Here is a 21,368-nt window from a genome sequence, read left to right on the forward strand (position 1 = left end):
CGCTGGAGGATTTGGACATAGAAAGTAGAAGGGGCCAGACCTTTTTCAGCACAGACGTTTGTGACACCATGACATCTTCTGCAACATGTCCTGCTGTCAGGAACTGTGCATTGCACTGCATTTACAGCAAGTAAAGGAACGCTTTGCGGGACCTGGTGTGATGCAGTGCCCTTTCTACACTACGTGACCTCATGTTTCCTTCAGCATGTTCATGCTATGATTCTGCTGTGAGTTTTTGTATAGCAATATCTGACTTGGTTTCTGTGTGTTCATCTTGTCACTTTACATCTATGCATCTTTGACTGCCTTTCCAGTACTGAAGAGTGGGGGCTTTAAAACCTGAGGTTTGGTGCTGTGGGATGGAGCTAGGAGAACTCTAACAGCTGCTGCGCTTGTTTCTCTCATACGAGAGCACAGAGTAACTATTTTAACTTAATCTAAGCTAGACCATGTCAGTGCAACCACAAGAAACAACTAACTCAGCTGTGACAAGGCAGGCAGAATCAAAGCCCTGTATGAGACTGGTAAGCTTTAAAAAATGCACCAGCAGATTTTTTAAATGGCAAGATTTCAAGTGAAGAATTAAGAGTGCATGAGTATTTCGATGCTGATTTTGTTTCCTAGAACTATTTTCAGGCCAGTGATTGAAGATCCAAAAAAAGATATCCCCCTACAATCTCTTCTTTAAGAGTCTTAAAGGGATAACAGGATTAGCAATAGCCAGTGATTCACTGATGCTTCAAGTAAAACTGATTCCATTGTATGCAAACCTGTCAAGTCTCCTGTCATAAAGACAAGGAGGAAAATGAAAAGGTGGGTGCCACCACAGAGTTATCTAGGTGATTAAATGGTAAACTACCTCAGCTCTTTGCTTTTTTATGTTTGTTTGAAAATAGCAGTAATCAGGATCAGCAAAAGTAAAGGACTTGCAAACATCTGTTGTCAAATTAAGGAAGTTTTGAACTTCAGCTCTGTGGGCATTCAACACCATTTCCCAGTCATCTTCTTAAAGGATTATGAAAAGGCAAAGGGGACAGCAGCCTACTGAATTGCTCTGGCCATCAGGGGAGTGTCTGAGGGAAGTAATTAGCCTTGAAAACAAGAAGCAGTATCTCAGAATGTCTCTCTGTTAGCTTTGATGGTCCTGGTTCTGTGATCCTTTCCAGTGTGCAGGGGTGTAAGCTGGGGATTTGAGGGCTGAACAATGCCTGTGGTGGGGGGCAAACCACGCCTATCATAAATACACATCACAGCAGTGTGTCTCGCTAGCATGCACAGTGGCTGCTACTATTTTGGAGAAAGGAGGGAAAGGTGAAAAGGCAATTACCTTTCATCTTGATGCAAAACTCCCCCAGTAGGCTCTCCAGCTCTGCTTCTATGGTACACATGTTCTGTGTTGGAAAAGAGAACGGTGAGGTCAGACAAAACCCTCTCTCTGCCTTCTTTTCTTTTTTCCTTTTTTTTTAAGGTCTGTTTGGAAGGGAAGATTCTGTCATGCAGATGAAAGCTGTGTTGCAATAAAATCAGTCCGCTGAGCCATCCTTGCTCTTTAGCTAAGTCTGACCCTAAAAATGGCAGCTGAGCTGTGCCTGCTCCCACCAAAGCTGAATGTAACCCCGAGCTCTTCTTCTGTTGCACTGTAATCCTCCCGTTGGCACAGGGCAGTTGTGGCCCTTGAAGCATGACCTGGTCACTCCTCCATTCCCCTCCAGCCAGGAGATGTGCCAGCAGCAACTCCATGCCAAAGTGGCTCCCAGCATGATTTAACATGAACTACTTTAAGAAAAAAAGGCTCTGTGAGGCGTTATTGGACCCAATCCGGTTCTTCCACCAGATTTAGGAAGGGTGTTACAGCTTGTATGCTGGGATGTTTGCAGCGCTAGTAGACCCTTGTTTATCTACTGCCTGTTTAAATAAAATAGCTCACAGTAAGTAAAATAGGATGGGTTGCAGCAGATATCTGTATACATGTGGGTTCCAGCCAACCTGCTATCCCCAAATTTGCAGTGGTTGGAGTGTAAGTAGGTTCAGGGCAGATTTATGCTTTTTCCTTGTGCAGCAGTTCCTGGGTGTAACCCTGCTCTCATAGAGCATAAACATTATTATTTCAAGGAACTTGCTGGGCCCATGTACCCTCTCTAACTCACTAGGTATCGAGTTGAAGACAAATAAGTAATAATTCTTTGCTGAGTTTGCTTTTGATCCCTTTATTTGGATGAAATTCTCCCTGAAACCAGTGGCAAAGTTCCCATGGCCTTCAAACAGCATGAGAGCAAAAAGAGCAAACTGATGAGGCTGTACCTCTGTGTACTCCTTGTAACTCCTGTTGATTTCAGTTAAACTCTCCCGAGCTGCTTTGCTGGCAGGAGACATTGCAAAGGCTTGTTTCATTTTGCTGGCACCATCGCAGAGACGTCTTTGGATACAATAGGCTTCATAAAGCTCATCCACCTAGTGGGAAAAAGGAAAGTGTATTGGAAAAAAAAACAAGAACCCCATCAAAATAAAACCAGCCATGAAGTCATTTGCATTGTAAGGAAACTCAGCCAAGCGGTTAGCTCCAATGGAGGGGCTGAGCAAATGAAGCTGTGATACTGTTACAGTCTGTGAAAAAGAAACACAAGATAAAAATCACTTCCAATGTAAAAATCTCATTACAGTAAATGCTGCCAGCAATTCACCTGTTTGCCCTGCTTGCCTTTAACCATAGCATCTCCCTTTCCCCCATACGTGGGGTTATGTGCAATCGTAACTGTAGAGCAGGCATGCAGCAAGCCTCTCAAATATACTGGTGTGGAAAAACTCTTTCAAAGGCAACTGCAATGCTCACACTGCCAAATTGGATTGGATGCATTAAATGGCACATTTAACAGGGCCAGCAATGTCTTCCGTATTGCTAAGGTCAGCTGTGCATCAAAGCTGTTGCAGTATTTGACCAATAAGTAGTGTTGGAAAGTGGAAGTGATTTTTGCAATTCTCACTGCCCATCCTCCAGAAACTGGGAGTCATAGTCAGAATCAGCACAAGTAAGGGGCTTAGAAACAGCTGATGTCAAATTGAACTTCAGCCCCTCAGGCTAATAATTTCCTTGTCATCTTGTTAAACTCCTTTGCCGTGACTTGGGCACCCAACATTTCGTAAGCACTCTGGAAGTTTTGCAAAACCTAGTCACACGCTGCTCACCTGGATCCAGCTTCAGAGTGCAATGGATTTACATGGCTCAAGCTTTGGTTTCCCTTTTCCCTCTAATCCCTGCTCTAAATGTATATATTTATTCCATCTGAGAGGTTCAGGAAGAGTCCACAGTGGTATAGCTGGTGAATGTATATGTTTCCCAGCAGAATTTCTCTCTATGAACGCATCCAGTACCTTGACTTGTTAATGTATGACTTTTTGTTGCTGCACTAGAGATAAGGCTGATGCAACAATCCAGGGATGTTCCAAATCCCATATTCTAAGCCTTGTTTAACCTCTAACAAAATGTGCTGTTGCTTATTTGTTTGGAACGGGACTGGTCTTCCTGACAGCTTCAAAGCCTTAAGTTTTTTTCCAAGGCTAGCTTGGATACCTGATGTCTGAAGCCTCTGACTTGAGGGATCGCTAACCAAAACAGGGACTGCTTTGCAAATTGAAAGAGTTCAGCAAAGGGTAATGGGGGCACAGGTAGCATTTTACCATTTCAAAGTTACAAAATAAGCCTCTTGGAGTCACTGCTATGTCTTTTGTAAGTCAGCAAGCTAAAGACAGCCACTATAAATAGCTGTCACTTGGTATTTACTTCTGCCATCAGGGTGAAGTGTTTGCCTAGGGTTGATGTTGTGCCCTGCCCATGTGTACATGGCTAGGGCATGCTCATCTGCCCCCTAAATACACAGGCTCTGCTGCTGTGCTTCCCACTTCCCTCATTTTGGTTTCTCTATGGAATGGGGCAGAATGCATTGCTCTGGCTCTGATTCGGTGCTGCTGAAAAAGACCTTCTCTATTGGACAGAGCCTTGGGCAACATGGTTAAGTGTGAGGTGTCCCTGCCCAGGGCAGGGTGGTTGGAACTGGATGATTTTAAGGTCCTTTCCAACACAAACCATTTTATGATTGCAAAGAGAGATGTTTCTTTACCTGCCCAAGCCTGTAAGCTTTAACACAGCACAGCACAGCTCAGTTCCTTTTGTCTCTGTTGTTGTGGGTTACAGAAAGTGAACTAATGTACTCAGCAAGCTTGAGTAATCCTGACCAGCATTACCCCTTGTGTTCAGTGCTTTTCAGTCCTATAATAAGCCCAGAAGCCATTAAATCCAAGCAGGCTGGAGTGGGAAGGACTTGGAAAGAAATGTTTTTTAAGCACTAATTTTGCCATTCATGTTGCCAGCAAGAGAGAAGGTGGTTTGGGGAACAAAATCTCAGTCTATTGCCTTATGATTTATATTTTTTTTCTAGCTCCAAGAGCAAGAGAAAACTCAAAGTGAAAGGTATGGATGGGTTGTTATAATTGGAGCACTTCAAGCTGCATGAATGCTTTTCAAATGACTCTCTAAAGACATTTCATCCATCAAAAATAATTCATTCTTTTGTCAGGCTCAGAAAAGCAACTAATCACTAGCAGATATGTTTATAAGTAGAAGAATACATGCCATGGATTTTGCCCGGCTGTAAAATGTATTAGTCACAAGTACCTCTACTGAATACTCTCACTGATGTGATCAAGTGGACGTGGGCCCCAAACCATGCAGCAAAAGCGTTAGCAGTGAAATCCAGGAATAAATCCAATCTAGCTGCTGCGTATGGTAGAGACAATTGTTGAATTAAATTACTTTCAGATGCAACTCTCCTTCTACCTATAGTTTAACAAAAAGCGTGCACTGAGATAGATTTTCCCAGCCAGTGTCAAACCCTATGTTCTCTCTGTACTAACAGTGGGTGGGAGTGTTTCAGGGCACGGCTGCACCTCAGGGACTACAAACCATGTGGAAGCCTTTCTTTGGCTCTGATGACCAGCCCATCACAGTAAAAATACTGAATCTGGGAGAGGCTTCATCAAGTGAGCCTCCCTGGAGAAGAGGGGCAGCAGGAGGCCAAAGGTTTGTTTTCATAATAACATAGGAGCAGATGCAGAAGAAAGAGGATAGGAGTGCTCATTACCTTGCTAATGTGGAACTCCAGCCTTCTCATATATCTTTCGACTGCTTTGATTTGCTGGAGGAGAGGAAGAGGTAGAGGGTGAGGCACATGAAACAAATCAGTAAAACACCACCACACTTTCTCTGCTAGTCCCCATGGATCTGAGAGATGACTCCTCAAAACACAGAGGGTTTCAGTGCCCTTGAATCTGGAATCAGCTGGCCCACCTTGCTACCATTAATCTGCTGCTGACAGCAGAATTCACTGACTTGCGCGCCTAATATATTTTCAAAAAGGGGTTGTCTTCGATGGGATTCCTCTAGTTTTTAAAACTTTTAAATGAGAAAACAAACAAACAAACGCAGAGAGCCTTTTTAACCCAAAATACTGTACTTTCAAGAACTTTGAAAACCAGTATTAAAATTGATCAGATTTTGCATTTCAAACTCCATTCTCTTCCTTAGCAAACACTTTCTGACAGCAAAACCAGGCCTGGCATTTTGACTGAAAAAAAAAGCCAGACTTGTTCAGGAAACATTTTTTAAAGTTTCCTTTTTGTTTCACCCAAATTTTCCTGCAGGGAGAAATATGTCCAGCTTTTCCTAACCAGGAACTGGCAGGAGCAGGGATGAGCCAGGGCTTGACCCGGCTCCCACAAGACCCTCCTGGGGTGCCTGTGCCAGCCTCCCAGACACCTGGATCTGGCAGGGCCATGCTGCAGAAGGTGACAGCTTTAATGGCTGGCAGCTGACAGCAATAGGAGGTCTCATTCCTCTGTCTCCCTCCTCCCCTGCGCAGGGGTCTCCTTCCTTCCGTGTGGTTGTCCCAGAGCTTGTTTAACTTGATGGACCCTGTGACAGGGCTGAAAAGGTAAGTTTGATGCTGGGTTAGTGAGCACAGCTGGTTGCCAGAGGTTCTGGATAATATCCCTGGGAAGAGGAGGGGAGTGGGACTTCTTCCTTTCCAAGAGCAAATTGTCAGATAACTTCTCCCTCAGCAGTGCTGGCCTGACCATTAGATCTGGCTGAGAGGTTTCCCATGCCAGCTACCTATATACTGTAAGGGTACTAACTTCCTTGCAAAACCAGTGTCAAAGGGAGTAACATACCTTATCTAAATCGTACAGGACTCCCTGCAACAGAAAGCACAAAACTGTGATTAATTTTGCAGCATAACAGCACTATGAGAAACTTGATGAACTATGAGAAATTTGATGGACCGTGAGAAAGTAACATTTGTCAGTCAACAGAAATCAGAAATTGGTCACAAATAAGACCAGGGCTGGAAGAGAAGAAGAGCATCAGTGCAATGTCTCAGTATCCCACTCCCACCCCCTGGCTGCCCCAGCACCTCGAGGAGGTTCACTGTGCATTCACACAATGAAAAAGCATTACACGTACCAGGCGTGAGTTTCTTTTCATGTCTTTTAACTGAGTAGTCAACTTATCCAGCTCTGTCTGGTGAACTTCCAGATACTCACTGTAAACACAAGCCAGAGAAAGGACGCATGAACTCTGCAGCACACAGTGAGCTGGCTGCTGATCATCCTAAAAGAAAATCTCTCCAACAAATGTCTTTCTTTACTGGATATGTTTTCAGACAAGAGCTCATCCACATCAACCTGTCCTAAATGCAGCTCCCTGCTGCTTTCGGGGGAATAAATAGGAGCCAAGTATTTAGCTGTGTTTTAGCTGTATATTAGCTGTGTATAGCACTTACTTAGCTTGGTGTTCTCCTCTCACTGAACAGCCAGTTTCAAGTTTGCTAATCTGCTGCTTACTTTGTGGGCTGGTGCCTTCCAGTTACTGCCCTTGTATCTGGCTGGTTAAAGCCCGGTTATCGTCTGGGATGTTATCTCAAAGGAGATAGGATTCTAAGAAATCTATTTTTAGTAGGATTCTAAGAAATTCAGAGTAAAGAAAAAATAATCTGATTTTGAAACCCCAGCCTTTGGGAGCTTTCCTAGCAATTTCAGTGGAAATGGGTTTCTGTCCCCTGTATTCCTGTTTCCCATGCAAGTATTTCAGATCCTAAGTGTTATAATCCAGGCTCCAATAGGTATATGCTCCTCTCCTACAGTTAAGGATCCCTGTTCCTGTGATACATTTCTCTAGGCTATAAAATGCCACAGGAAGTGTCAATCAGAAGCAGGATAAAGGCTCTTACTCCAGGCCACTCTTCAGGGCTCGGTAGACCTCTTCCATCCTTTTAGGCTGGGGCTCTTTGGGCGTGGTGCTGTTCTTGTGGCCCAAATTATGCATTTTCTTCACCTTTGCTTGGGGCTTCTTGAGTGCAGAGGAATTTTCAATAAAGGAGTTACACCTGCAAAATGAACATCAAAGAGGAGGAAATCCCTATAAATCACAACCGTCTCAAGGGAGGCGTAGCTAGGAGAAATCTTCTGATATTATCTCTGCTAGCAGAAAGGAATCTGGTGCTGTGTCTGCCAGTTGAAGGACTGTGTTTGTTTACAGGTTAAGAGGTCTGAGCAGCCCGGGACATGCGCTGTAGGCTTTTGATGTGCCAGTTGCCTTCCTGAGATATGAATGCAGGTCTGGAAATGCCACGCTGACTGTGAGGCTCATCAGACGTTTCTCTGTCTTATACCATGCCTGTCCTGCCTCACATTGCTCAGCCACAGCCATAAAAGAGCTGAGCTACATCCAGGTACAAGAAACACAAGGGAGCCCAGATAATCTGTGCCATAAAATGTGGGGGCTCCTAAGGAAGATTTGGCTCAGTTAAGAGTGCCTCTGGAGGACAGCATCACGCCTCTGGTCTTGAGCATGGACCATATTTAGCTCTGTATGAAGAGGGAGAATAGTTGTGCTACGTATAAGTGAATCTCCTGGGGACAGGTCAGCATCTAACAACCATTGCTGGCTTGACCTGACAACAGGAGGCGGCCCTTTGCCTGCTGTTCCTCAGCTGCTAACTGGTGGTCCGGCACCAGGAGATAGTGATTTCCACAAGATAAAATTAATTGTAAAGTAGCCTCTGGGGGCACTGGGGACTGGATAACTTGCTAAGTGCCTGATTCAAAGCCCTAAATCCTGTCTAGCTAAAGGGTAGTGCAAGGAAAGGCTCTAAAGCTAACCTCTGCCCTGTTTCAAGCAGGGCATGAAGGCAGGCAGCCCTGCAAGGGAAACAGAGGTGTTTCGAATGCATAGCAGCACTGCAATGGAAAAAACTGTCTTTTAGGCAGGAACAGTCTTAAACTGGGGGCGGTGGGTAGCGTATTGTGTTCCAGCACATGTCTCATGTTGAAAAGATCACTGCATAACTTAGTAAATTAAAATGATTCTCTGAAATGCTCTCACAGCTCTGAGGCCTGTGAGGAAGCCCTGCATTAATGGGGGAGAGGCAAACAGGCACTTGGGTAGTTAAGGTAGATGGTAACAGCTTGATTATGCAAACAATACATAGAAAGATTTTTGCCTAGATTTCCTCTCACAAGTCAGGGAGAAGGCAGTCTTCTCTCACCTCTTTTCCACCTTCACCCCTAAACCCCAGTGCTCCCTTAGGACCCAACTTGGAAATTCCCCTTAGAAAGCACAGCACTTGCCTGGAGCGTCTCTCCTGAAGCCCGCTGAAACCAGCGAAAGACTGGCTTCTAATAATCCCATTAGGACCTCCTGGAGAGAATGAGTGTGATCCTATTGACATGATTTCAGGGAGCCTGGATGATATTCCTGAAAAACAACAGAAAGCAGGTCAGTGATGGAGGAGGATAAGAGGCAGGCAGTGAGGCTGGGGCTGCCTGGTGTCCATTAGTTATGGTAAGGGGTAACCAAATCCCAGGAGGCGCTGTGAGCCAGGGCACGAATCTGTTTGCATTGCCAAATTGTCCTGACCCAAAAATAAAATGGTCCGATTTTAACTTCTGACTTACAGCCCAGGATCTACTGAAAATGTGCCAAGACACCAAGAGGGTCTAACTGTGGGACTAGGAACTAGTCCCAGTGCCATCCCTGATATCTGCCATGCCTGGCATGCTTCTCCTCCAGTTCTGGTGTCCCCATCTGCTACATCAGGGTGTCCTGGAGATTACTCTGGGAGGGTGCAGAGCTCTTAGGGTGCACTCACCATCACTGCAAAATGATATTGCATATAATAAAATTTTGAAAAGAGGGATCATTCAGCATGAGTCAAGTCCTGCAGCTCCCCTTTGATCCTTGCTCCTTTTCCCCATGGCTGTTCCCACCTGGCTGCTGAGAAGGAAGATGCAGTGAGTATATGCACAGCTGCAGCATTCCATGAGAAAGGGATGCCCTCCATCATGAGAGCAAACAGCATCAATGAGAGTAAACAAGCTCCAGGTACCATATTCTCTGCATATCACACATTTGGGAGGGGGCTTCAGCATGTTGAGAAGAAGCCCCTGCTCTGTGTGTTTACTCATTTCCAGTGCCCATCTCAGCATCTACACCAAACTAAGGTGATTTCAACCAGCACAGAAATAGCAAACAAGTGGCATGGTTCGTAACAGCTCCATCAACTTGCTGTTGCCATGAGGGTAAAGGGGGGATGCTTCCCTCTTCCTCTACTATGAGGGTGATGAGACACTGGAACAAATTTCCCAGTGAAGTTGTGGCTGCCCCATCCCTGGCAGTGTTCAAGGCCAGGTTGGATGGGGCTTTGAGCAACCTGATCTAGTGTGAGGTGTCCCAGCCTACAGCAGGTGGGGTTGGAACTAGATGAGCTTTAAGGTGCCTTCCAAACCAAACAGTTCTATGGTTCGATAACTCCAATGCTGGACCCAGATGGTCCCAGTTCATTTCTCTCCAACAGCTGGGTCAAGGGGTGAGTTTGGTGCCAAGGCAGTATGGTGTGGCAGGGGCTGGAGCTGCAGGCAATGGAGATGATGCCTGGTGAGACCATGACCTGCAGGCTGAGGAGGTGACAGTCTAAATCATCCTCTCATCCTCACAGATGAGGAATGATCACAAGCGCCCAAAAAAACACTCACCTGTGAAGGTGACAGATTTACGATGTAAACCTTCACAATCAAGCCTATTTATTAAAGATAAGCGCCAAAGCTACATGGCTCCTGCATGGCAAACACTCACCAGAGAAAGCAAACGTGGGGAAACACTGTGCCCCATCCAGTTATGTTTAATTAGCAGCACTAAGCTGGGCAAATACTCTTTGAGGTGGCAGTAGGTGTAATGGCTAGCTACTGCTTCTCTGTGGAGAGGACTGCATTGCCTGAAGTGCTGCTTTATCAGGAGTATTTCTGCAAGAGCTCTGCTAGGAATACTTCTTTCAGTCCTTGCATTGCCAGCGCTAGTAGTAATGTGAAGCTTTCTCTATTGCACAGTCAAAACAGTGTACCTCTTTCTGTTTTGGAAGCAAGGGCTGCAGTGGGCATGTGAGTAGGCAAACCACATGGGCTGCAATTGCAATTAAGGCCAGTTCTGTCTGCAGGCTCTGGAGAAACTGCAGTGAGGATGCACTTTAGCTAACTTGCACAGAGGTAAACATGCTCAAGCCACAGCTGGAGATACCTGATTCTTCAGTCAGTGAGTGCCCAAATTTGGCCCTATACTCACCCCTAGCACCCTTAGGCTCTCGGCACACCTCTGCAGAGCTGAGCTCTGCTTAGGCTTGCAGCTACCCAGCACCTGGCTGAAGCTACTTTGCAGCTCCCAGGGTCACACCTCACATCCCAGTAGATGGCACAGCATCCACCCATGCCAGTCTGACAGTTCAAACCCAACCGAGAACCAGCTCCTGCGAGACAAAGCGGAAACCACCCCATCACAGTACTCTGGGAGTCTGTCTAGCAAGTTCCCTTTGGTTTTGCAAATAACCCGAAGATGGTTAAGCTGCGTGCCGAATGCTCCTATTTGCATACAAGGATTTGCATTAAAAGTGGGTCCAGAGAGCCAAGGAGCAGAAAATCCCTTGCAAGCGTTCAGTGCTTGCATCGTTTGATAGGATGATTAACACACATCCTGACAGCAGCTGGAGACCTATGAGGGCAGAAGCTAAACAACACTGACAGTCAGAGGAGATTTAAATGCATAAACATCAGCCATTCCTCAAAAAATAAGAGGAATAAAACCAGCTTGAGGCTGGGTGCTAATCATGATCACATTTGCTATAAAAATATAATTACTTTAGATACAAAACTCAAAATGCTAACGTCTTCCACACAATTAATATGTTCTGTATTAATGTGAATGAAAGATGAATGGGTTTCCCGCTGAACAAAATCTTTGTGTCCAAATGTGACCATGTGCAGAGAGAATGGAAGTGTTTTGGTTTTCCTTTGGGTAAACTTAAAAACTTAATAATTTTGGAAAAGGAATTTACTTATTTTCTTTATTTTGCTCAAGCACTCAGATGGCTTTGCAATGCTTTAGTAGCTAAGACTTTCCCAGAGATACCAGAAGGAAGTGTGGAATAAGCGCAATTGAAATGCAAATTGTAGACCTGCCTGGAGCTGCTTTTGCTTTGCTTTAGCATAAAATGGTCAGAACTCAGAGTGCAGATAGGCTTGTACTCTCGATATATTATATATAATCTTAGTGATTAATGTATGTTTGGTTTCTGTACAGAAGAAAACTGTGATTAAAGGAGGTAACAGAGTTGGAACTGATGAAATCTCCCAGTTACTTTTCAGTTTGTCAGATTAGAGGTTGACCCTACTGTACAAACACAATCTGTTCTTGAGATTTAAACTTACATTGTTGACATCTCAAATACTTCCAACTGACCTTACAAAATAACACTGACTCCACCAGCAGCAGCCTCTTAGCCCAGACTCACATAGACACCAGCTGCATATGGGCACCACGTCACTGGATTATTTATGATACCTGCATCTAGCAAAGACATTTTGAGTAATGAGTATTTGTCACATTGTTGTAATATACTTTGCCTCTTAAACCATTTCCAGGCCTTTGTGCTATCAACTAAATAGACCTACCTCTGCATTTAATAATACAGTTGTATTCTGTTTCTGTGCATAGATACAGTCACTAGTATAATTTCAGTAAGGCTCAGTCTACAGGGATCTTCTACTGACCTGACTGGTATCCCTACAGATGAACACTACTGAGGGGATTTTGGCGGTACTCCAATGTAGCGATCAAGTTTCTAAGTCTACATTTAGTAGTTATATGACATAATGCTCCTCTCTTCTAGATACAGCATAAGCTTTGCTCTCAATATAAAGCATATTGAACATCTAAAATGATATTAAATGCCTTTGAGATTTGAGAGATCCACCTCAGCAGAGGATGCACTGACCATGCTTACATTTTTAAATCTATCTAGCTAATGAACCACCAATGTTTCATTTTAAAAAGGCACCAGTCTGCTTACTGCTAATGCAGAAACATAATTAATATAATTAGTACTGCCCGTGCTAAGTGCATGGCAGTTGAATGATGAGCCCATCAGTGAGTCAAGGGATAAGGTGAAATCCTATCAGTACTCTTTCCCTGCCCTATTCTCTGACAGCTTGCAGCAGGGAATGGCAGATAATTGATGATGTCTCTGTCCCCAGGGAAATAAAAGTCCCCTTTCCCAGCTCTCCTTTCAGTCTGGAAATGGGAAAACAGCTGAGCCTGAGTTAATGAGAGGGGAAGGGACCATCAAGGCCATCACATCTATAGGGCTGCCCTCTCTTCATCACCTTCAGCATGAACCCCCACCTCCCATAATGCAGAAGTATTTGACAAACAGCATGGACATCAATCCAAGCTAAAAGAGGGTAAATTCCATCAGAAACATATGTGCTAAATCTAGACTAACTTATGCATGGCCCCTTTTGGTTTGCTTTTTCCCCATAGTATTTTTTATTCACCACATTTTGAGACGTTGGGTTTGGTACACATGTGCTAGCAACCATGTAAAGCTGCAATGAATATCCTGGTGGTAATGGTGTCCTTGATTCCCCCTGTTCTCTCCTTGTAGGAGCTATGGTTACAGCTCTGGGTCTAGGTTTTGCTGTAGGCTGTTAGGGAGCTCTCTGCAGCTGAGGGTTCATGGAATAGAGGCTTCAAGGACACTTCAGGATTATGCATAATCCTTGACTGAATAGGAATGAGGGGTAGGACTCAATGAATGAAAGGATCCTTGATAATCCTTTGTTCCTGTATTATTTTTTTGTATGACACATGTTTCAAGGTCCACTTGGGATCTAAGCAGCTGCAGTCCCTACAGTGAGATGGTTTGTATGTTGTTCCTTCTGCTGATCTGTGTTCTGCAGGGTGCCCATTAAAAATTGGTGGTAATTATTTAGGTTAAGGTAAACTAAGGGGATTCTCTAAACTGATGTGAGTGGATGACTACAGAAGTCAACTGATTCTATTTTGCAAGCTAGGAACATTTCTTATCTGCAAATCTGGGGTATGTCTAACAAATTAAGTGGTATCTTCTTGAGTAATGAAAGAAAAGATGTCCCTCTTTCATCTATGTCAAGGTATGTTCTGTTTATCAGACTAGCTGGCCAAAGATAAAAACTTCTAATTGCAGAAAGATCACATTCAGGAATGTGCACCTCCAAAAGAATAAATCCAGTAAGGGAAGAAACTGGTTATACCCTAGAAGTCACGTAAGGCCAGGAAGTTCTTTCTGCTTTGCACTCATAAATCCAAAAAGCAAGCTCAATTCTGAACTTACTCAGGCTCGGTTCAATGCTGAGCTTATTCAGTACAGCTTCAACTGGTATCACTTGCTTTTGTAGCTTGAAGTCTAGTAATTTTTAATATTTAGTTTCCAACTTCTTCCTTCTTACTTAATTGAATCACCCTGGCAGTATGAGGCCAGAAGGGCCAGTATCCCAAATAACCACCTGGAATTTATGGTTTCCATGTTTCTTAGACTCCTAGAAGGCACAGAAGGATGCACCTTGGATGAGAATGTAGACATTCTTGTGGATGTTTTTTTAATATAAAGAATTGACAATAATATATGGGTAAGAACACTCAGGAGCATTATAAAAACTTTCACATGAAACTTAATTCTCACACAAGAGTTTTTACACTTATAGGCACTACTGGTAATTCCTGAATATGTCAGGAACATTTCTGTGGGATTGGATCTCCTGGAAGCACCTGTAGAAGGGTGTCTTCTGCTGGTCACTGGATTACATGAGTTGTGGCTTTGATTGCACATTTTATGCTCCCAGTGACTGGGCTGCTCCTTCCTTGTGCAGAGTAGCATTCACCAGAGCTGTACAGGCATGTGAGCTCCATCTGAAGAACTATTCTTGGTTACCAAAACAAAATCATTTGCATTTTTTCCATCAAAGTCCAAGGCTATGAGATTCCTAAATAGCAGCATATGGCTATACTGACAAGCACACTTCCCAAGCCTACATCAGCCGGTGAAAGGCCAGCAGATCTGTGAGCTTCAAATGTTAATTTTAGCATACAGAACAAGAGCCACGTGGACTTACCAGCATGGCTGCAGAGAGCAGCACTGCACAGAGAAGGAGTTATAGCTGACACAGGCCCCTCTCCTTCAAATGGGAGTTTTGGGAGCACCTGGGTCATGCTTGGGTAGGCATCAAAGGTGTTGGTAGCAACATATCCCTGCCCCAGCACAAGGAAGAAAACTTCTGCCCCACCTCTTAGAGCAACAGGAATCTTAGTTTAGTGCACCACAGCTTGTCCTGCCCCTGGTGGCAGCCTGAGGTGGGTCTTTTCCCCAGCCACAGACATCCAAGCCTTGCCACCACCTATCCAGCAGGATCTCTCCAAAGGCTTTGTGCTCACTTGTCACTGTTGCTTTATATACAGTGACACCTACGGTGATTCTTTATCAGTCTCATTTCAACACTTTCAGTTTGTGTGGAATCAGTTTTTACAATGCACAAAGAAGTGTTTATGCAACTCATGCATTTTTTATAGCTCTACTTAAGTCCATAGCTGGGGGCTTTAGTTTGCCATGCAGAAATTGCTGCGAATGAGCACAAGGCACAGTTACCTATTTCTAAGAAACAAAAATGTTAGATTTGGGTATTTTGTTGCCAAATTTTACCTTTTGTTTCAAATAATGTTCTTCCCAAGACTTGATACTGACAGCAAGACTTGTACTTCATGGTCTCATTTCCATAAGAACATTTTTTATGTTGAATGTAAAGACATTTTCGACTCAAATGTTACAGTATTTGCTAGCTCATCACTAGACACTCCGAGCAGAAACACAAATTGTCTACCAACTGGAATAGCTCATGCTGTTTGTTCTGCTCCTTCTACCCAAATTGGATGTACAGAAACCAAAAAGCAATAATAATAGCAAGAAAAAAGCTAACAGTGAAGGTCAGTAGCAAAACGGTAAAGAGTATGTGGCTGTAAATGTATAGGACCTGATACCTGATACTCCCGCTGCAATATAGCTCCATAAATTCAGCAAGCATCAGTCACCTTTCACACCAGTCTAGCTGCTAAAGTCAGCATGGGGACTTTTAACTCTATCTTGCATTTTTTCTGTAAAACTTGCCTTTGGCATCACTTCACGAGCACAGAAATAATGTCTGGGGGTGGCAAAAGTAAAAGCAGCACCCCTTCTGTCTTATACCACAATTAGCTTTCTTCCTGCTGCTACTCTTTCACCAGAGGTCCTGGTACATGACCCACTTTTCCTGCTGGGGAGCTACAAACTGCCCTTTCCTTTGCTTAACCTCCCCTCAAGAGAAACACTCACAGCATTGCTCCTTACCCTTGGTACGGCACATGCCAAAAACATAAGGAGAGGGAAATGCGAATGAGTTATTCCACTGTCATAAACCCAAGAAAAATAAATATGATCCTAAATGGTTCCCGTGCAGGACAGATGGGTTCATGGTCACTGACCTCCTTTTTCCCAGTTCCAGCATTTGTTTCTCTCTGGCAGCTGGAGTGAGTGTGTGCATGAGCCCACATGGTACCCTCCCTAATGCCATTCCCTTACAGCACAAGGAACACGGAGCAATCATATCCAGCTGGAATTAGTGTAGATAAGCAAAATTTGGTCTGTAACAGTGTATATGAATGTGGCTGGGGGATCAGAATCCAGCTGTCTAATCAGATTTGACGTTCGTTCATTTCAAACCCACCCCGCTATGCAGAATTATCTTTGATTAGAAGTCAGCTCCAATTCTACTCATCATTGATTATTCGTTATGGCAATCAAGGATTTAATTAAAAACAAAGCCCCCCCTGCCATTCAAGTGCCAGCAAGTAACCTAAAGAAAATGTATTTCTGAAAATCAACTGAAAATTATCTTCTTGTGCTCTGAAGACACCTTTCCCTAACACCAATTCAGGGCAAGTGACCTGCACAAGCAATGAATCACGCTGTCATTTCAGCAGTGCTACCCAGTAGTAAAGGTGGAAGGCTTTGTGCTGTTCTGTTCTCTATCCCTATATTAGGAGATCAACTACAAGGAGTGATCTTGTGTTAAGCACTAAGACTAGCATGATGCCAAGCAGGCTGTGGGAGCTACTCTGTCCAGCAGCAGCCTAGGTACTTCTCTACCTCTTTCAGCTCAAGCCACTGAACACTGCCTGGCTGATTGCACATGCTGGGTGGAATTTCAGTTTCTCAGTTCAGATCACATAAAGCAATCAACCTGTACTGCACTTCTGAAAGCATTAGCAGTAGGGAAGGCCTAGGAAGCCATGAGTGGTGCTGGTGGTCTCCCTTGGCCTTTACTGACCAACAGTAACAGGTGGATAAGCCCATGAGTATGATCTGAGAACAAGGAGGGTAAGTCATCCCTGATATCAATAGATGCAACTCCAGTGGGAGTCTTTTGTCAAAATCCATGATGACTCTGAGCAGTGACCTAAATTTTTGTGTCAAGTACAAGCAGCAGAGTGGCTTCACTTTCTCAGACTGTGTAAGCAATGAACATAAAAACCTTCTCACTGGCAGGAGAGAAAAGCAATGACCCAGTAGTGTTTAATATAAAATCATCCTTAAGAGTACTGCTTTCCTTTATTACTTGGCACCAGTATTTCTGCTGTTTACAACTCTCATTTAATGCAGATGGCAGCAGCATGGGCAAGGACAGCAAGCAGAACATACAACCTCTTTGCATCTGCAGGGAAGTAAATGCATCAAAGAGACACATAGGATCATTTTGGTAACCAGTGGACTGCTCTAGAGATTATTTGTTTCGCTTCAGCCAAGACAGACAAATTGTAGCTGTACTTGGTATCCATTCCAGGTACGCTCTAATATAAGCATGAGCCAGCTAAATTAAACAAATAAGACAGGCTTTTCATCCTTGAAAGGAAAGTAAAACACCACTGTTGTTAAAACCTTTCAGTTGCTAATGAGATACAAACACTTTGCTACTCCTCTTTAAATACATGGGATTAGGGTGACTTAAACCGGCCTGGATGTTTATTGATCATTCTATTTCAAGGGTCTTCTTAATGTCATGTTGCTCACTAAAATATTAAGATACAAAACTACATGTTTAAGGGCAGAGGATCTTTAAAGCTGAGCATTCTAGTCCCAGATAGGAGCATTGCAGCAATGGATTTGTTTAATCTTTTCGACACCTCACAAGAGCACTGCCGTAAAAGTCCTGTGTTACTTCATTTGTATTTGGCTGTAGCATGTGTCTGAAGCTCTCCTCTAGTACATCATGTAGCTGAACACCGTCCATGCACAACTAAGAGAGGCTGTGTGCCCAGATGTTACTCCCTTGTCTTTTGTCTTCAGTCCATTTAAATTCAGTACTTGAATCTTGTGCTAGAGAAGACCTTACATATATGATTTCTATGAGTTATATTTAAAGTTATGGCAGAGGTTATTATTCTTCTGGCTAGAGTATTTTAATCTTTAAAAACTCTCAAAGGTATAATAGACAACAGTCCTTATCTAATATCACTAAACAGCCTGAACTTCCCCAAAAACCACTACCTTCTTCAGCCAGGATCATTAAAGGAGCTGTAAAAAGCAGCTGAAATACATTTGATGCAGGATAGAGGGATAAGGGAAATCTGTGCTATGAAGAGTCCCTCTTGGAAAAGCTTGTGTTAATGATGCTCGTACTGGAGAAAATATCTGACAACCAACAGGGAAAGTGAGCAAAACCAGGAAGGTGCTTGCTATGTGCAAGAAACCTGATTGTAGCCTTCCGGTTCTTATAGGGGGCTTATAAGAAAGTTGGGGTCAGACTTTTTAGGAGGGCCTGTTGTGATAGGAGAAAGAGTAATGGTTTTAAACTAAAAGAGGGCAGATTGAGACTAGACATAATGAAGAATTTTTTGTATTATAAGGATAGTGAAACATTGGCACAGATTGCCCAGAGAGACATAATGAAGAATGCTCTGAGCAACCTGATCTAATCGAAGATGTCCCTGCTTATTGCAAGGGGATTGGACAAGATGACCTTTAAAGGTCCCTTCCAACTCAAACTCTGCTATGATTCTAAGTCTCTCATCATAGGAAAGCTGTTCCCTCTTGAATCTGCAAGGGTTTTCTGCTCCCTGGGGCAAAGGAGATTACGCTGCTTGGGCAATTGCTGGCACAGATGTGGTTTGGGCCAGTTTGCGCTCTCCCACACAACTACTGGGCATGGTCTGGGAACCGGCAAGGGCCAAGGACCATTCTCAAAGCAATCTTCATGTGTTTTCCTCTTTTGAAGAACAGGGGAGTTTAATGCCATGGATACAGTCTGGTCTGTGCCTGTTGCCATTAGTGCGTGAGACCAATCCTAAATGCCTGTATTTTACTGTCACAGGCACAGTCAAAGCAAACCTGATGAAACACTTAAATACATGGCAAGTAGATCCAGTCAGGTTAAATTGGTAAATTTAATCTCTAGTGAACATTAAATACAAAAATTTTGAGTTTAAAAGTCACACTGTCCAGCCATGCTATAGGTTTAGTTACCATATGAGTCTTTTAGGCACGGAGACATTACAGATAAACTGAGCATGGAATGAATAGATCTGACAGCATTTATTGTTGCTGAACTACAAGGCAATTATGACGTATAACTTTGCATTGCTCAAATTAAAGCAGCAGTCATCTCACCACAGCCCTGCTTTTCCACAGTCTGCCATTTAAAGGAAAAACCCACTGGGGCTATTGCAGGCTAATGGCAAGCTTAGAAGAATGACCCCTTATCTTGTTCTCCCTCTCACTCCTTCCTCGTTTCCCTCTCTGTTGAGATTTCTGCATTTTCCAGTTCACATCAAAGTGATGGTCTGTCATTGAGGGTATAGGAAAAGGAGGATATAATGGGTTTACAAGATGATGGAAAACTAGTTCGTCGTTTTGCCAATGGAAGCAATTGTCTTCCTCACTTCACGGTAGCATGACATTCCCACAAGGAAAAAAAAAAAGTGGCTGCAGAAATTATGCATACAGCGTTTGGTTTATGTTCACGTAGGAGCTGTTACACTGGATTCACTGGTCCCTTCTTCTGTACCAGGAAGGACGATTATTTTCTTTTTAAGGGCAGGGACACGAAAGAATGGGGAAAAATGCAGCCCCTTGCTGGATAACTTCCAGATGAAAAGCTATCTAATCATCAGGGATCTTTAGCTTTCATTGTAGGGCATGGAAATCAAATATACTGCAAGTGCTTCCAGTCCAGCACCTGCATGCATGGAAGCAAGGCTTTGTGGTCCAGCTGGGGAGATGATGGCAACATCCCCCTCTGATTTCAAAGAAAGCAAAACCTTAGTATATGCAGGCAGGATTTTAAGCTGATTATTTTCCAGCCTCAGCTGAAGCCTTAACCTTTTTTAAACGGCTTTGGTTTGGTTTTGTGCAACACAGATGACTTACAGAGCATTTCCAGCTCTCGGCTTTATTAATCTAAGTATCTAATAAACTGAGCACTCACCCCTGTTTACTTTAGAGGCCATCTATTCTCATGCATAAGGTCTTGTGTATATCTAAGTAGATGTGGCCTGCAACTGTTACACTGAATTCAGAAAAAAGCCTCATTGTTCGAAGAGCACCTCACAGCCAATTGCTTCCTGTCCCACAATCATCTCTGTGAAAACCTCCAAGTCCTTCTTTGAACTAACAAAATGGTATATTGCGGATGTACCAAACAAGACAAGCAAAGGGCAGTCAGTCACGCAGGACTTGACACATTATGCACTTAATTGAGCATTGGCATTTTTTCAACAGCATCTTCATCCACGGACATGCCTGTACGGTTGGAAAAAGGCACAGAACAGCTGTTACTACCATAATCCAGCAACACTTGCAGGGATGGGCAGAGAAAAGTGTGTCTTCATACCCGGGAAGACTCCCTGGCCAAAGACTGCTCGCAGGGATGTTATAGCACAAAGCTGAAACATACGTCCCTACCACAATTAAAGTTTTAAATCCAAACATTTTTAAATTAAATACCAACAGAGGATGTCAGGTTGCTTAATTATGGAAAAGGCCCTTTCCCTCATGTTATACAATTAGAAAACGCCCATAAGACTTCGACTACAGAGCTACATCGAATGCCCTACCTACCTGCCTGCCTGAGACAGTACCACAGACAAGTGACACTATCTCAGCCCCAAGCACAAGCCCCACTCCCCGAGACATCTTCAAAGGGCATGTTCAGTACAAACACTATTTTTTCCTCCGATTTGCCTCAGTCTGCAGCAGATGCAAGATAAAATCAACAAAGAAAGATGCCTCACTGAGGGACAAGTCAAGCTGTTTCGGCTGCTCAGATAGTGAGATGGTAATTTGGGGATGAGAAAGGAAGCTGTGGTGCTCAACCTTGCCCTGTCTGTTGAAACATGAACTCCTGCAGCTATCTGCAGGTGCTTATTTGCCTATCTCCAACAGATTTCACTGTGAATGAGTTCCTTCCTTTGGTCAGCTCAGATAGAAATGTTTAAATAGTCAGCCTAGCCTGGTCTTTTGTAGAGGTGAAAGCACAAGCTAAAACCAGAACCTTGGTGATTACTCTGCTGCAACTGCTTTCTGGAGTTGATGGACGGCCTCAAGCTTTTCTGTTGGCAATGTTTTCAGGACAAAGTAAAGTCTGACAAATATCTGGGTGGTTTTGAAAGTAGTAAAAGGTTTCATGCAAAAGGGATTATTTGAAACAGATCTCGTGTCACTGAAGGGTTACCAGCAGGCTGCCTGACCTGGGAAGCTCTAGCTGCTGCAATTAATAGGGCTGTTTGAGGGCCAGGGGAGAGGGCAGGCTGTGAGCAGTGGGACAGCAGTAATGAGGTGGCCGGCTCTGCCAGCCAAGGTCAGCTTACTGAAGGCATCAGAGACCAGAGAGCTTCTGATGCTCTAAAAGGGCTGGACAATAAAATGTATGAT

General features: G+C 43.7%; 1 protein-coding gene across 1 annotated transcript in view; it reads right to left on the minus strand.

Moving 5' to 3' along the window:
* Positions 1 to 21,368, minus strand: part of RIPOR2 (RHO family interacting cell polarization regulator 2) — a 64,511-nt gene that overhangs the window by 23,531 nt on the left and 19,612 nt on the right. The window contains 7 exon segments of the mRNA XM_062621679.1: positions 1,328 to 1,391; positions 2,302 to 2,451; positions 5,136 to 5,189; positions 6,223 to 6,246; positions 6,515 to 6,593; positions 7,281 to 7,436; positions 8,680 to 8,806. Of these exon segments, the coding sequence (XP_062477663.1) occupies positions 1,328 to 1,391; positions 2,302 to 2,451; positions 5,136 to 5,189; positions 6,223 to 6,246; positions 6,515 to 6,593; positions 7,281 to 7,436; positions 8,680 to 8,806 (654 nt within the window).

This window comes from Pezoporus occidentalis, unplaced genomic scaffold, assembly GCF_034315485.1.
Source record: "Pezoporus occidentalis ecotype Australia unplaced genomic scaffold, CSIRO_AGI_Poc_V1 ctg231, whole genome shotgun sequence".
Lineage (NCBI taxonomy): Eukaryota > Metazoa > Chordata > Aves > Psittaciformes > Psittacidae > Pezoporus > Pezoporus occidentalis.